The 17,271-nt window shown below is 36.8% G+C and overlaps 1 protein-coding gene across 22 annotated transcripts in view; it reads left to right on the top strand.

Annotated features, from left to right (window-relative positions):
- Positions 1 to 17,271, top strand: part of CDC42BPA (CDC42 binding protein kinase alpha) — a 309,696-nt gene that overhangs the window by 203,350 nt on the left and 89,075 nt on the right. For 20 of the 22 annotated variants that reach the window (XR_013381712.1, XM_077901337.1, XM_077901328.1 and 17 more), the window contains one exon: positions 9,426 to 9,673. Coding sequence is in view for 21 of the 22 variants with exons in the window: in XM_077901337.1 (XP_077757463.1) it covers positions 9,426 to 9,673 (248 nt within the window). In the remaining variant the exon portion in view is untranslated. The remainder of the gene's footprint in view (positions 1 to 9,425; positions 9,674 to 17,271) is intronic. The other 2 variants (XM_077901329.1, XM_077901341.1) reach the window with 1 other exon arrangement.

Raw genomic sequence — 17,271 nt, 5'->3', positions numbered from 1 at the left:
AATACGTTGAAGGGAATCTAGAAGTGAAAACTATATCTAAGACATGTAATTGTAGTAATATGAAAGTCAAAAAGGAAAAAACTTAAAAATAAAAAGTTGGTAAAATACTGTAGTTAAGGTGGGAAAAGAAAAAGAAATATTGGAAAATTTTAGTGTGATATAAAAACAAGTCATCATAGAAAAAGGAAAAAGTGGGGGGAACCTTCTAGTTCTATATACTATTTTCCCCTCAATTTTCCCTTGGTCCTGGAGCTTTCCAGGGCTGTTTGGTCAAGAAACTTGCTCTTACCTTGTTCTTCCAGCTGGTCTTCTGGGGGAGGGGTCTGCTTTGCTGATTCTCAGATGTGTGTGCCTGGTGAGAGATGCCCCACCCCCTGCCAGGTGCTGGGCTCAGTGGGAGCTGTTTATCCCCATGAGGCCTTTGTTCCCTGGCACAAGGTGAAACAATTGAGGAAGAACAACAATGGTGATGGCCACATCTTCAGCTCTGGAGTTGAGCTCCCTGCGAGTAACTAACTGCAGTTTCCTAGTCCACACTGGCCTAGATGCTCCCGGGGGAGCATGGCACAGGTGCACTGATCTGCACAGCTTGGAGACCCACTGGCAGGAGAGTTCTCGCTGTCCTGTGCCCTCCCTGCTTCTGCTGGTCCCGGGGGAATGCAGGATCCCTGGCTTTGTCTGCTTGGGCACCCTGAGATCCAGGGCCCTGTTCTGCTGGAACCGTGCTCCTGGGGGCCACCTCTCCCAAAGGGAATGGGGCACAGCCACCTCTGCCCAGAGCCGGTCCACCTCACTGACTGGCTTCTCCCAAATGCCTCAGAGGGCTGCGATGCTCCTGCCCTTTACCCATATCGGACTGTGGCTTGTGGTGAGCTTTTCCCCAGGTGCCCCTCCAGGAATCTAGAGGCTTCACTGCCCCTCCTGCGATTCTGCCCAGTTTCCCGGCTAAGCACTTTTCCATCCAGGAAGACTCTAGCATGGAGTTTTAAAGTTCCTGCTTCTCCAGGGCTGGGCTTTCCTGTCCCAGAGGCTTTTGCTTTATCCGGGCTACTCGCGGTTCCCCTCCTCCATTTTATTCTTTTTCATTTATTTAGTTTTTTCCACCTTCCTACCTTGTTAGAAGCAAAAACTTTTCTTTTTGTAGCATTCCAGCTGTTCTCTCTTTAAATCTCAGGTCAAATTCGTAGGTGTTCAGGATGTTTTGAAAGTTATCTAGGTAAGTTTGTGGGACCAGGTGAGTTGAAGACCCCTACTCTTCTGCCATCTTGCCCCTCCCCTATTACTGCTTTATTTTATTTTTCATTCGTTTTGAGACAATTTGGTTCACTTTCATTTTTCCAGTGAAAGTGTCTTACAAACTGATTTTCAAATCTGTAAGCTCAGGGTTCAGTACTTTATGTAAATTTAATAACCTCCCCAGATACTTGAAAAGAAGGGGATTACCTTTAGATAATAGTCTATATTATTTCACACATTTGCATTTCTCTTGACACTAGTTTTTTGTTAAAAGTTTTCTTCTCTTTTCTGTAGTAAATCTTTTTGCAAAGAATATGCTTATTCTGTTTTACATGCTGTTCTTTCTGCTATATTTTTAAACACTTATTATAAAATAAAATACAAATAAAACCAAAAACAAAGAAAAAAAGAGAAGATACTACTAATATTAGGAATCAAAGAGAAGACATCCCTACATATCTCATGTTCATCAAAAGGTTAATAAAGGAATACTGTGAATAACTTCATACACACAAATTTGATATCCTAGATGAAATGGACTAGTTCCTTAAAAGACACAAGCTGCCAAAGCTGACACAGAAAAAATAAATAATCTAAAAAGTATTCTGTCAAATTGGATCAATAATTAATAACCTTCCGGAAAAGCACCAGGCCCAGGTATGTTCTACAAAATATGAAAGGAAGAAGTCATAGTAATTTTCTACAATCTCTTTCAGAAGTCAGAAGCAGAAAGAATATTTACTAAGTCATTTTATGACCCAGCATTACTCAAATACTAAAACTAGGGAAAAACATTACATGAAAAAAGCCACAGACCAATATGTCTTATAGACATGGATGCAAAAATCCTGAACAAAATATTAATAAATTGTATCCAACAGTGTATAATAAGAATTACACATGATACCATAGTGGTATTTTTACCCCATGTATGCAAGACTGGTTTGGCATTCAAAAATTAGCAAATAAAATGTGTCACATCAATAGACTAAAAAAATCACATGATCATCTCAATACATGCAAATAAAGCACCTGACAGAATCCAACATCTGTTCAAATAAAAAGCTGTCAGTAATTTCTAAACCTGAGAATGTCTAACAGAAAATGAGCTAACATCATACTTGTGAGAAGCTTGACATTTCCCCACTAAGATCAAGAGCATGGTGAAGATGTACTTCTCACCACTGCCTTTTAACATTGTATTGCATATCCTAGCTAATGTGCTAATACAAAAAGACAAAATAAGAGGTATACAGATTGTGAAGGAAGATGTGAAACTGTTTAGGGATGACATGAGCATCTACATAGAGAATCAAATAGGATTGACAAAACAACTGGAACTAATAAGCCATTTAGGAAGGTTGAAGGATACAAGGTTTTAATACACAAAAGCCAGTCACTGTCCTTTATGACAGCAGTAAACAAGTGGAATTTGACATTTAAAACTCAATAATATTAATATTAGTACCCACAGAAATAAAATACAAAAGACCTAGAATACAAAAGACGAATAGCCAACACCATACTGAAGGAAGAGAACACAGAAAAGACTGACAGTACTTGACTTGAAGATTTACCATAAGTCTGCAGTAATCATGGCTATGTGGTAGTGGCAAATGAATATACCAATAAGTCATTTTTAACAAAGGAGCGAAGGCAATATAATGGAGCAAAGATTGTGTTTTCATCAAATGGTGCTGAACACCTAGATATCCAAAACTGAATGAATGAATCTAGACATAGAACTTGTACCCTTTATAAAAATTTATTCAAAATGGGTCACAGACCTAAATGTAAAATGTAAAACTATAACATTCCTAGGAGATAACATAGAAGACCTAGATCGCTTTTGGTAGGACAGTGACTTCCTGCATGCAGCACCAATGGCATAATCATGAAATAAAGAATTGATATGCTAGATTTCATTGAAATTAAATATTTTTGCTCTGCAAAAGACATTGTGAAGAGAATGAAAAGATGAAGCACAGACTGCAAAAAATTGTAGACCGATCCAATAAAAGACTGTTGTGCAGAATATGCAAAGAACTTTTAAAACTCAACAGTTAGAAAACAAATGACCCTGAGGTTGCAGGACCAACACACAATAAATAGTTGTGTTTCCGTATGCCAGCAGTGAATAATCCACAGAGGAAATTGTGGGAGCGATTTCAGTTACAATAACAGCTAAAAGAATAGAGTTTCTTGGAGTAAATTTAACCAAGAAGGTTAGAGTTGTGTGATGAAAATTATAAAACATTGCTGAAAGATATTAAAGGAGACAAGTAGACATCCATCCTATGTGTATGGTATCACTTAATATTGTTTAGATGTTGTGTTACCCAAAGTGATGTACAGGTTCATCACAATTCCTAGTAAAATTCCAACAGTCCTTTTTGCAGAAATGGAAAATATGATCCTGAAATTCAAATGGAATTGCAAGTGGCCCCAAGTAACAAACCAAAAGAAAAACAGAATTAGAGGACTCAAACTTTCCAGTTTCAAGACTGACTACAAAGTTACAGTAACAAAAAGATGGTGTACTGATACAAGAATAGAAACACAAGCCACTGGAATAGAGCTAAGAGTTGAGAAAGGATCTCTGGCATCTATGGCCAAGTGATTTTGGACATCATACTAAATCTGTTCAGAGGGGAAGGAACAGTCCCTTCAGCATATGTGCCAGGACAACTGTATTTCTGCATGCAAACAGATTTGGATCCCTGGCCCATGCCATATAAAACAATTTACTCAAAATGGATCAACCTGAATAAAAGAGCTATAACTATAAAACTCTTGAAAGAAAACATTGGGGTAAATATTCATGACCATGGCATGCATGGATTCTTAGGTATAACACTGAAAGCATAAGTAAAAAAAGGTTTGTTTTTTTTTCATAAATTGAACTTTATCAAAATAAAAGCTTGTGTGCATTGCATCAAAGGACATTTTTAAGGAAATGGAAAAAATTATTTACAAATCAAGTATCTAATAAGAGTTTGAAATCCAGAATATATAAACAAGTCCTACAATTGAACAACACAAGACAAAATGCCCAATCAAAAAATGGGCAAATAACTTGTATAGACATTTCTCTAAAGAGGATATTTTCATAGCTCATAAGCCCACGAAAAGATGTTCAACATCATTAGTCATTAGGGAAATGAAGTTAAAACCTCAAGATACCACTCCCATACCTACTAGGATAGCTAAAATGAAGGTGGGGAAAGAAACAAATCAAGTGTTTGCAAGGATGTGAAATAGTTTGGTGGTTCCTCAAAAAGGGAAACATAGAGTTACCATATGACCCAGCATTTCAGCTCCTAGGTATGTACCCTGAAGAATTTTAAGCAAGAACTCAAACAGATAATTGTATAAGTGTTCTTTGAAACAGTGTTACAATAGCCAAAAAGTAGAAACAGTTCAAGTGCCCATTAACAGATGGAAAGGCAAAATGTGGTTTTTAAATACGGTGGAATGGGGGATCCCTGGGTGGCTCAGTGGTTTAGCGTGTGCCTTTGGCCCAGGGCACAATCCTGGAGTCCCAGGATCGATTCCTGCGTCGGGCACCCAGCATGGAGCCTGCTTCTCCTTCTGCCTGTGTCTCTGCCTCTCTCTCTCTCTCTCTCTCTCTCTCTCTCTCTGTCTATCATGAATTAATGAATGAATGAATAAATAAATAAATAAATACACACATACATACAGTGGAATGTCACTCAACTATCATAAGGATACATGCCCCAACGTGGACAAATCTTGAAAACATTATGCTAAGTGACAGGTGCTAGACAAAAAAGAACAAGTATTGTATTATTCTATTTGTATAAAACACCTAGATTAGGCAAATTCATTGAGATAAAAAGTAAACGAGGTTACCAGGGGCCAGGTAGAGTGGATTATGGGAAATTATTCTTGACTGGTTAGAGAATTTCTCTTTGGGATAATGAAAAAGTTTTGGAAATACATAGTGGTCATGGTTGCACAACGTTCTGAATGTAATTAATACTTACTGAATTCTACACTTAAAATGGTTAAAATGATAAAACTTTATGATATATATATATATATATATATATACACACACACACACACTACTTAAAATTAACCATTGAATTGTACACTTTAAATGGGTGAATAGTATGGTATATGAATAATATGTCAGTAAGGCTCTTTAAAAAAACAAACAACTTTTCAATTGTGATCATATGCTACAAGAACTTTTTACCCTGTTGTATTAGTTTGCTGGGCTGCTACAAATTACCAGAAACTGGGTAACCTGAGAAACCAGAATTTATTGTCTCAATTATTGCAACTAGATACCTGAAATCAAAGTGTTGGCAGGCTTGGCTTTTGATGGTTTGCATTCCTTGGCTTATGTATCACCTGGATCTCTGCCTTCTTCCTCTGTGCAAGACTGCAAGTCCAAATTTCTTCTTTTTATAAGGATACAGTTTTATTGGAATAGGGCCTACCCTAAAGATCTCCTTTTAAGTCAGTTACCTCTGTAAAGACCCTACTTTTACTTTCTTTTTTCCAGCCTTATTGAGATATAATTGACAAATCATAATTGTATATATTTAAGGTATAAAATGTAATGTTTAAATATCTGTATACATTGTGAAATATATACCACAACAAGGTAATTAACATACTGTCACTTATCTTTTTTTTTTTTTTTTTGGCTGAGAACAATTAAGATCTACCCTCTTAGAAATTTCATGTATACAATACAGTACTGTTAACTTTAGTCACCCTGCTTTAACCTTAGATCTCCAGAATTTATTCATCCTATTTGAAACTTTTGTTTTTCACCATTTTCTCATTTCCTCCATACCCCCCCTTGACAACCACCATTCTACCCTCTGCTCCTAAGAGTTTGACTTTTTTAGATTCCACATATAAGGTAGATCATGCAGTATTTGAGACTATTTGAGGTACTAGTGCTTAACATGCTTTAACATGAATTTTGGAAGGACAAAATTCAGCTCTTAACACATGTAATTATTCACTTGAAAGTGTGATACAAGCATTTACGCTCTTTACCTAACTGTCACAAACATGATTTTAATGAGTATAGAAGAATATCCACTTAGTCTAGTTCTCTACTATTGAATATTTATGTTTCACTTTTTCAACACTGTCACTACCATGAGCACTTCTGTGCATTGCATTTTTGGATATTGTTTCTTAAACTAGATATCTAGAAATGAAATTGTCAGATCACTTTAAGGCACTTGATGCAGACCACAAATTGTTGCAAGTATAAGAGGCATTTCTTGCATTATTAGATTATTAACTGTATTTTTTCTTTGTGAATTACTGCTTTTCGTCATTTGCATTTTTAATATGCAGGCTACCTGTTTCTCTTAAAATTCATATAAACTCTTTGCATAGTGAAAACTATATTTTCCTTCCATTTTTCCACAACTGTTTATTCACTTATCACTTGCCCTTTAATTTTGGTCTTGTTTCCTTTTCAGATTATAGGAGACTTGTTCTTATTTTCCTTACTGTTTCTTTTATTGCTTCAAAACTTGGCTTGTCCTTTTTTTAGTTTGTTAAGTATGTAATTCTGCCTTCTCCTGGATGTTTCTATTGGGTTTAAAAATATTTAACTCTAGTCAATTATACTTCTATATATTTGTAAATATATTTAAATCTAACTTACTTGGGATTTGTTTTGCTGGATGGGATGTTATGAGAATAATTTTATTCTTTTGTTACTAATTGGTGGTTCCAATTCTGTTAATCACTGCCTTCCTCGGTGACTGAAGACGTCTCATATATTGAATTATTTTGGGATAGAGCTTTACTATACTGAGACTTTATTAGAGATTTTTATAGTATGTTTTAATATCTGAAAAGAACATTCTTCTCTCTCCCTCTTTATTCCTTTTCCCCCCAGGGTTTTGTTTGGCATTTTTTACAAGTGTATTTTTCTTGTATACAAGGAACACTTGTGCACCATCTCCCATATTTATTTTTTTATTATATTTACAAGGAGTATAATATGAGAAATATTGAATACATTTACATTTAGTCTTTCAAGTAGTGGATATTTTCGTATATTGTTTCAAGTCTTCTTTTATGTCTTTTATAGACTTGTCCTTTCTTCATATAATTCAAATTACTCACTATTGTTATTCCCCCCTGCATGTATTAGTTTCTAATAATTTTTCTTAGATTGTTTTTGCTATAAACAATGAAATTTTTACCTGTTTTATTACTGCTCATTCCACTACTCAGAAGTATTGTTGATTTGTGTTTATCTTACATGCAGTTGCTTTATTCAGCTTTATCAGTTACAACACTTTTTAGTGGATTTATTTACATTTTGTGGGCAATTTTATGGAAATTATAATGGTTTTATCACCTTTCTGATACTCATTTCTTGTAAGTATTGCACGTTACTTGTTCAGACAATATCTAAAAACTAAGTAAGAAGTAATGGTAGACACCATTTTGGTTATTATTCCTAAATCTCTTGTATGTATTTCTGGTGCTTCACCAGTAGGTATTATTTTGTCTGATAGCTGGAAAATGGGTAAAGGAGAATCACTTTACTGTTTTTTTGTTTTGTTTTGTTTTATTGTGGGATGTGAGGTAGTATTCGGAATGGGTATGGGACTTTATAAAATAGTTTTGGGCATAGGTACTTACTGAGATTGTCATCTGGATTTATTTTAATTTAATCTATTAAAGTAATGCAATTTTTGTGTGTTTAATTAATAAGTTTACCAGTATTAAGTTACCTTCAATACCTGCAATAAGACCTTTTCTTTCCTGGTAGTAGATTGTTCTTTCCTATAAAAGGTTTGATTTTATCAGCATTTTATTTGACTTTTTTTACAACCTTATCAACAAGTGACTTGAGGCTATGACTTGTTTTGATGGTATCTTTATTAGGTTTTGATGTCAGGGTAGTTTTTGCTTGAAACTTAAGTGCATGCTGCTACCATTCCAACAGCCAAGCTATACTAAGCAGAACAGCAAACTAAGATTGTTTTTTAGTTGATTACAAAAATGAAAGAGTAGTATAGGTAAGTGGTCAGTGCCACAGATGCGGATTTAGGGTCTCTTTTTTGTAGAGATGTGTAGGGCCAGAATCTGACTTGCTGTGGCTCCTCCCAGTCCCAGCAGAGCTTTGTGTGTCAGGCTGCCACAGAAACTGCTGGACAGTCTGAGTCTTGCATACTACAATGAATACCCCAGAGACATATCTCCAGAACAATTGATGTCTTTTTTTTTAATTATGTGAAGAAGTGAGGATAGTTTTCTCTCAACTTTAAACCAGCTATTAACAGGTTTTCAGCCCTTAATACTGTTTTCAAAAAAAGGACCACATCCTCCAGAGCATGATTCCTTGTTGTCACTAAACATAAACCCATAGGTGTTTTGGGTTTCAAACTTTTTTTTTTTTTGATCACCTGGGAAAATAGCATATAGCAAAGTAATAGAAAAATTACAAAGCTCGGGAGGTTCAGTGTAATCTTTGTATGTTTCTGTTCACCATTTAGCCATTGTCTGGAAGGAGCTTTGGACTTTGTATATTTCTTGCACCTTATTACTGAGAATATATTTCATCATAATTTCTAAAAAGTTGGCTTTCAACTAAATTTCTTGTCCCTAATGCCCTACATAAATGCCAAGAAACCTATCATTTATTCTAGTGGATGTGAAGATGTTTGATTAAACCTTTGTCTGTTTTCCTGGACCACTGGAAAAGCGCTCTCTTTCCTGTTGCACATTCTAGCTCTGTCATTTCCTACCCCGATGTAATCTTCTAAAGACACAAACATCTTTATAATCCTTTATTAGTTCCACATCAGAAATAGAATGCAGTTAGATTTTTCTGGTACTCCATATACCAATGATAATTATGTATGAACTAGAAATTAAAATATAAACATATAATTATATAGCCATGAGCAGAAATTACAGATAAATATATAATCTTGGTGTGAAGAAGGCTGTAAAATACAACATGATAAAGGAATACCTACTGAGAAAGAGAGTCGTAGCATATGGCAGACAAAAGATTAATAGCCTTAGTAAAGAAAATATGTTTAGGTGATAATATATAAAAATAATGTTCAGCTATATGAACAGTTCTTTATATTGTAGAAAGAAGTTATTACTTGATATTTTATTATTCTTACAGATGAACCAATTTTTTGTCATTTTTTCTATAGCAGAAACAAATTAGTTACTCCCCAGGACTGTGCAGCATAGAACACCAGCAGGAGATATCCAAACTAAAGACGGATTTGGAAAAGAAAAGTATCTTTTATGAAGAGGAATTGTCTAAAAGAGAAGGAATACATGCAAATGAAATTAAAAATCTGAAGAAAGAACTTCATGATTCAGAAGGCCAGCAACTTGCTCTCAACAAGGAAATTATGATTTTGAAAGACAAATTAGAGAAAAACAGAAGAGAGAGGTAAGAATCAAGTCATTTACTTGTCTCACAAATATTCCTTGAGTGCCTGTTGTATGCTAGAGATTGGAGATTTATGGGTAGTCTCCATCTCCCAGCCCTAGATTGGTAAATAGTAGATTATAATGCAGCCTGATGGGAAAGCAAACAGAATAGTAGGAGCACAAGGAAGATGCAGGAGCACCCGTGCACGAGACACAGAAGGAAACTTTGGTGTGTCTGGGTGTTTTGGACAAAATTATATCTAAGTCAAGACCAAAGAAATAAGAAAATACCTAACTGTGGAAGAGTGTCCAGACAGAAGTAGCAGGATTGTGTTGAGATGGAGAGGATGAGAGGAGCAAGGCTCATTCAGAAGACAAAGGCTCTTCCCTACCGGGGAGTTGTAGAAAGATGAGAGGGTGAGAAGTGGGTCTGCAGAAGGAAGTAGAGGCAAGATCCTGAAGGAGGGCAGAGAGTTTGGACTTCATCCTTTTGCCATTGAAGGCAGGTGACAGGGTGATACACATGGTCATGAAAGATCACCCTTGCTTCTTTGGGGGCGGGGCTGAGGGGAGCAGCTGGCAGGTAGGAACCTGGCCGAGAGAGAAGAGCAGGACTGCAGGTGCTGGCCCTGCAGGTGGAGGGAAGTGTGTGGGCTCAGAAGATCCCAGAGAGCCAGAACCTGGGTGCCATAATGGCCAGATGTGAGAAATTGCTGGTGATGTTCCTGTTTCTGGATTTTAGGCAGCTGAATATATGCTGTTGTCAATCTCAACTTCTATGGAAAGCCAAAATTTATTTAGTTTTGGTACATTCATTCAACAAAATTTTTTTAGAACCTGTGGTAGGTAAAGCACTGTTCTAGGCCCTGCAAACATAGCAGTGAACAGACAAAAAAAATCTCCATCTTTATGGAGCTTTCCTTCAGTTAGATGAAAGACTACAAACAAAATAAGTAAAATATAGAATACACTAGGTAATGATAAGTGTCAAGAACGAAAAATATGGTACAGGACCAGCCCGTGAAGCACTGAGGGGGAGATTAATTGTATGTATAGGCCAGTCTGGGGAAGTTATGCTGAGAAGGTAATTGAAGTAAGGGCTGAAGAAAGTAGGGAGGCCCCTGTACAGATGTAGAAGAAGTACACTCTACACAGAAAACAGTCTGGTAAAAGAAATAAGGAGAAGACAAAACTATAGAGATAGTAAAAAGATCAGTGGTTGCCAGGGCTTGGGGGAGAGCAGAGGATGTCCAGGAAGATATCCAGGTCAGCGCAGCTACTCTGTGTGATGCTATGATGATGGGGTGCATGCTATTGTACACATGTCCAAACCCTGATAGAAGCTGTGAAGTTTGAGTGGTGGTGGTGATGTGTCCACTGTAAGTTTACTGACAAAACACATGTTCCACTCTGGTGGGGGTGTTGTGGGGAGGCTCTACCTGTGTTTTCTGGGAAATCTCTGATATGAACCTAAAACTTTTCTTTAAAAGTCTATTAAAAATAATGAGGCCAATAAGGCCAAGGTAGACTCAAGGGGAAAGACTAGGAGAGGGTACAGGATCAGATCATGCAAGGCTTTGTGACAGCCAACTTCTGGTTATTTGCCCTGAGTAAAACCATTGCAGGGACATACTACAGGATTTTGAGTGGAAAACTGGCAAATACTGGGTTGTGTTTTAACACGGTTACTCTGGCTACTGGGTTAAGAACAGTCTGACTTAGATAAAAGCACGGAAATGATTTAGAAAGCTGTCCACGATACCCAGGCCAAAGAGGACAGTGGGTTGGCCTAGGGTGGAGGCCGAAGCAGTGCTAAGAAATGTTGGAATTCTGATACTCCTTAAAAGTAAAGACTGATTTTTGCTGATGAACTAGATGTGGAGTGAGAAAGGAAGAGGAAGAATCAAGGATGATAGTGAGGTTTGGGACCTTCACAGGAGAATGTAGTTACCATTTAGAGAGGAACAGTGCAAGAGAAGTACGTTTGAGATAGTACTATTATCAGGAGCTCATTTTTTAAAAGTTATGTTTAAGATGCTTATAGACACTCACATGGATTTGTCATGTAGGCCATTGGATAGATCAACCTGGATTTTAGGGTGAGAGAAAATCCTGGGAGTATTTATACTCATACAGTATTTAAAACATTGAGACTATATGAAGTCACTTAGTGATTGCTATCGATAGGAAAGAGGTCCAGCACTGAGCCCTGGCATGCTCCAGTCTTTCGGAGTTTGGAAATGAGGAAGAAACAGCCAAATGGACGGCACAGAATGATAGGAAGAAGACCAGGCAAATTTGGTGTCCTGGAAACCATGTCATGAAAGCATATCAAATCAGTCTATGTGTTAAATGAGATGAGTTCTGAATTGAGTAAGATGAGGCCCAAACAATGATCATTGAATTTAACAAGATGAGACTCATTGGTAACTTTGATAGGAACGATTTCAGTGGAACAAGTGGGCAAAAACCCCACAGTGGGATCCAAGATTTGAAGCGGTGCAGTTGGAAAATAGAGTAGTAGTTGGAGTCTCTGAAAAGCAAGTAGTGCAGTGCAGCAGTAGCTGGAGGAGAAATTTATCCCAAAAGAAATTATTTTGCCTTTTGTTGCTGTTTTTAGATGGAAGAAATAATATCAAGCTTATTTATAATCTGATAGAAATTATCCAACAGATGATTCAGGAGAGAGAGGGAGAAAAGTATTGGAACTGTACTCAAGCAGATGCTTAGCTGTGCTTCTCACCTGTGGAAAGAGAAGAGGGTAGAGTGCATGAGAACAGTAAACAGGGTAGTAGGAACTTGGTTATGTGTCACGCCCTCATGAGTTGGGCTTGTTGAATTTGAGGTTCTTGGCAAGATATCTTTGTGGAGATACCAAGCCAGCAGTTTAGATAAGCCCAGGAGAGGTTCAACTAAATTCAGAGTTCACCAGCATCACAGGTCATTGGATTCAGGTGGTGCAGTAAATGAGCCAGCTCAGGGGAAATGTATGGAGAGAGAAGTCGAGCATGAGCATTTACAGGAAGCACAGAAAGAGTGTGGGGACCAAAAAGGCAGAGCTGAAGTCTGGAAATAGAGTGTGGTGTTACCTAAGCCAAGAGAAGGTAGCATTTCAAGAGGGAGGAAATGGATGACGCTGTCCAAGGTGTCCAATGGACTGGATGTGATAACAACAGCAGCTGGTTGTGAGAGAACAAGTTTTTGTGGTTGTAGCTTGGCAGAAGCCAGATTCCTGTGAGGAACAGTTAGGTAATGAGAAAGTGGATACAGCACACCTGTTCAAGGTTTCCAGATGGTTTCCAGTGAACAGGAAGTCAGGGAATTGGAAAATGAAGCATGACATAGGGTTCAGGGAAGAGTGTGTTTGTTTTGTTTTAGTATGGAAGAGACTTCAGCTTTGTGTAATGCTAGTAGGAAAAAAAAAGTTTTACATAGAAATTTCACTCAGTTTATTTGTGTAGATGTTTTCCTAAAAGGCTTCTTTGCCATTTTTCAAGTTTTTATCGTTACTTGGAGTTTCTTCTGAATCAAGGAAGATTTTTTAAAATTTTATTTAAGTTCAAGTTAGTTAACATATAGTGTAGTATTAGTTTAAGAGGTAGAGCTCAGTGATTCATCAGTCTTATATAATACCCAGTGCTCATCACAACAGGTGCCCTCCTTCATGCCCATCACCCAGTGACCACCCCGCCCCCAGCTACCCTGTTTCCTAGAGTTGAGTCTCTTCGTTTGTCCCCCTCTCTGATTTTGTCTTATTTTATTTTTCCTTCCCTTCTCGTATGTTCATCTGTTTTATTTCTTTAATTCCACATATGAATGAAATCATATAATATTGTCTTTCTCTGACTGACTTATTTGGCTTAGTATAATACAGTCCAGTTCCATCCATGTTGTTGCAAATGGCAAGATTTCATTCTTTTTGATGGCTGAGTCATATTTCTCTGTGTGTGTGTGTGTGTGTGTACATCTTCTATATCCATTCATCCATCAATTGGACATTTTAAAGTGGGAGATTTGCTTGCACACAGGATGGTCTGTTTTCCCAGAATTTATCACTTAAATTATAATTTCATTTATATTCACTAATACAGTGATAGAAGAGGTTTTTAAGATTTCATTTTTAAAATCAGCCATTACTTATGTTCTTTGTTGACTTGGAATCAGTCATATGAAATTACCCAGAACAGATCCACATTGAATTTCATTTACTGCTAAGATATAAGCCTCTTTAATTTTTTTAAATTGAGTTTAGGTTGACACACAATCTTACCTGTGCTCATTAGTGCAGCTGCCATCTGTCACTGTACAACACCGTTACAATAACATCGATTGTATCCCCAGACTGTGCCTTTTATTTCTATGTCTTATTCATTCCATACCTGGAATCCTGCACCTCCTACTCTGCCCCACCCATTCTTCCCATCTTCCACTGTCCTTCCCTTCTGGCAACTATGTTTGTTCCCTGTATTTATGGGTCTGATTCTGCTTTTTGTTTGTTTGTGTATTCATTTGTTTTGATTTTTAGATTCTACATGTCAGTGAAATCATATGGTATTTGTCTTTCTAGGTCTGGCTTCTTTCACTTAGCTTCATACCCTTTAGGCCCATCCATGTTACTACAAATGGCAAGATCTCAACCCTTTTTATGGCTGTGTAATATTGCATTGTGTATGTATATACCACATCTTCCTTATCCATTTGTCTATTGATAGACACTTGGGTTGCTTCCATATCTTGGTTTTGTAAATAATGCTGCAGTAAACAGAAGGTTGCATATATCTTTTCAAATTTGTGTTTTTGTTTTTCTTAGATAAATACCTAGTAGTGGAATTACTGGATCATATGGTATTTCTGTTTTCAATTTTTTGAGGCACCTCCATACTGTCTTCCACACTGTTTGCATTCCCATCAGTGAGGGATCCTTTTTTTACACATCCTTGCCAACACTTACTTCTTTTTTTTTTTTATGTTAGCCATTCTGAAGGCGTGAGATGATAATCTCATTGTGGTTTGAATTTGCATTTCCCTGATAAGTGATGTTGAGCATCTTTTTCATGTGTCTGTTGACCATCTGTATGTCTTCTTTAGAAAAATGTCTATTTAGGTCCTCTTCTTGTTTTTTAATTGGATTACTTGGTTTTTGTGTGTGTTGAATTGTATAAGTTCTTTGTATACTTTGGTTATTAACTCCTAATTGGATATGTCATTTACAAATATCTTCTCCCATTCAGTAGATTGCCTTTTCATTTTGATGATGGTTTCCTTCACTGTGCAAGTTTTTTATTTTGATTAGTCCCAACAGTTTATTTTTGCTTGTGTTTCCCCTGTCTTAGGAGACATATCTAAAAAAGTATTGCTATGGCCAATGTCAGATAATACTGCCTGTACTCTCTTTAGCAATTTTTTCAGATCTCACATTTAGGACTTTAATCTGTGTTGAGTTTATTTTTATGTATGGTATGAGAAAGTGGTCCAGTTTCATTCTTTTGCATGTAGCTGTCCAGTTTTCTCAGCACCATTTATTGAAGAGACTGTCTTTTTCCCATTGTATATTCTTGCTTCTTTTGTCATTGATTAATTGATCATTTAAGTGTGGGTTTATTTCACGTATCTCTGTTCCACTGATCTGAGAGTGGATGTCCTTTCTTGTTTCTGACCTTATGGGAAGATCTCAGTTTTTCCCCACTATAGAGGATGTTAGCTGTGGGGTTTTCATAGATGACGTTTTTTATGTTGAGGTCTGTTCTCTCTAAACCCACTTTATTGAAAGTTTTTGGCATGAATACAAAGTTGAATTTTGTCACATGCTTTTTCTGCATCTGTTGAGATGATCACATGATTTTTATCCTTCATTTTGTTGATGTGGTTTATGATATTGATTGATTTGTGCATATGGAACCATCCTTACATTCCAGAATAAATCCCTCTTGATCATGGTGAATGATCCTTTTCATGTATTGTTGAATATGGTTTGCTGGTATTTTGTTGAACATTTTTACATCCAGGTTCATCAGGGATTTTGGCCTGTAGTTCTCTTTTTTTTGTGGTATCTTTGTCTGATTTTGATATCAGGGTGATGCTAGCCTCGTAGAACGTATTTGGAAAATTTCTGTCCTCTTCTGTTTTTTTGTAAAAGTTTGAGGAAAGTATGTATTAACTCTTTTTTTTTAAGATTTTATTTTATTCATGAGAGACACAGAGAGAGGCAGAGACACAGGCAGAGGGAGAAGCAGGCTCCATACAGGGAGCCTGATGTGGGACTCGATCCCAGGACCCCATGATCACGCCCTGAGCCAAAGGCAGCTGCTCAACTGCTGAGCCACCCAGGCGTCCCTAACTCTTTTTTAAATGTGTGGTGGTGTTCACATGTTAAGCCATCTTGTCCTGGACTTATTTTGGGGAAGTGTTGTTGTTTTTGCTTTTTTTTTTTGGAAGTGTTTTGATTACTGATTCACTTTGTTACTAGTGATTGATCTGTTCAGATTTTTTGTTTCTTCCTGATTCAGTTTGGAAGATAGTGTGTTTCTAGGAATTTATCCATTTCTTCTAGTTTGTCCAATTTGTTGGCATGTAATTTTTCATAGTATTCTTTTATGACTGGTTGTATTTCTGTGGTGTCAGATGTTCTCTTTTGTATCTGATTTTATGTATTTGAGTCTTTTTTCTTACTTGATGAGTCTAGGTAAGGGTTTATCAATTTTGTCTTTTCAAATAACTAGTTCTTGGTTTCATTGTGGGTCGGTCTTTCTTTCTTTCTTTCTTTCTTTCTTTCTTTCTTTCTTTCTTTCTTTCTAATCTCTATTTCATTTTTTTTTCCTGCTCTGGTCTTTATTATTTCTTCCCTTCTGGTCACCTTGGGTTTCATTTGTCTTTTTTTTTCCCCCAATTACTGTAGGTATAAAGTTATATTGTTTGTGTGAGCTGCTTTTTACTCCTTGAGTTGGCCTGTGTCGCTAGATATTTCACTCTTAGAACTCCTTTGCTATGTCCCAGAGATTTTGGACCATTGTGTATTCATTTTCATTTGTTTCCATGTATTTTATTTCTTTAATTTCCTCATTGGTTCTTTGGTTGTTTAGAATATGAGATTACCCTTTCTCCCTTAGTTTACAAAAAGTGTCTTAGCACTGAGTTTACCTCTGAGGGTGAATTAGTTGTGCCCCTCAGAACTATCATTTTAAATAAGTTTTATAATATTAAATGTGTGATGTATGTATGCATGGATGTGTTAGGTAGGTAGGTACTTAAGAATGAAGGGAGGGGTGAATATATTTAGAGAACTGTTGAAAATTTCACTAAGGGTTTGCTAGCAATCTTGAGCTGGGTATAAGGAATCACATTGGAGGGCTCACTTTGGCAGCACAGATACTAAAATATGAATCATATTGGGGCCCACATGTCCCTTTCTTGCCCTGATCTCATTTTCCCGTACTTTCTGGTATATATGCAACCAAGTAAGGTGAACACTGTCACAAAGTCTACAAATCACAAATGTCTTCCTCAGGTTTTCAAACGAAAAACAAAGTAGATGTTGGTAGGCAGACAAGTCTATTAAATAAAAGGAAATGACTATGACTTTTAATTTTAAGGGGGAAGATTGGGATTTGGCACGTTTAT

Source organism: Canis aureus, chromosome 6 (genome assembly GCF_053574225.1).
Source record: "Canis aureus isolate CA01 chromosome 6, VMU_Caureus_v.1.0, whole genome shotgun sequence".
NCBI lineage: Eukaryota > Metazoa > Chordata > Mammalia > Carnivora > Canidae > Canis > Canis aureus.
This window is presented reverse-complemented; position numbering and strand designations above follow the sequence as displayed.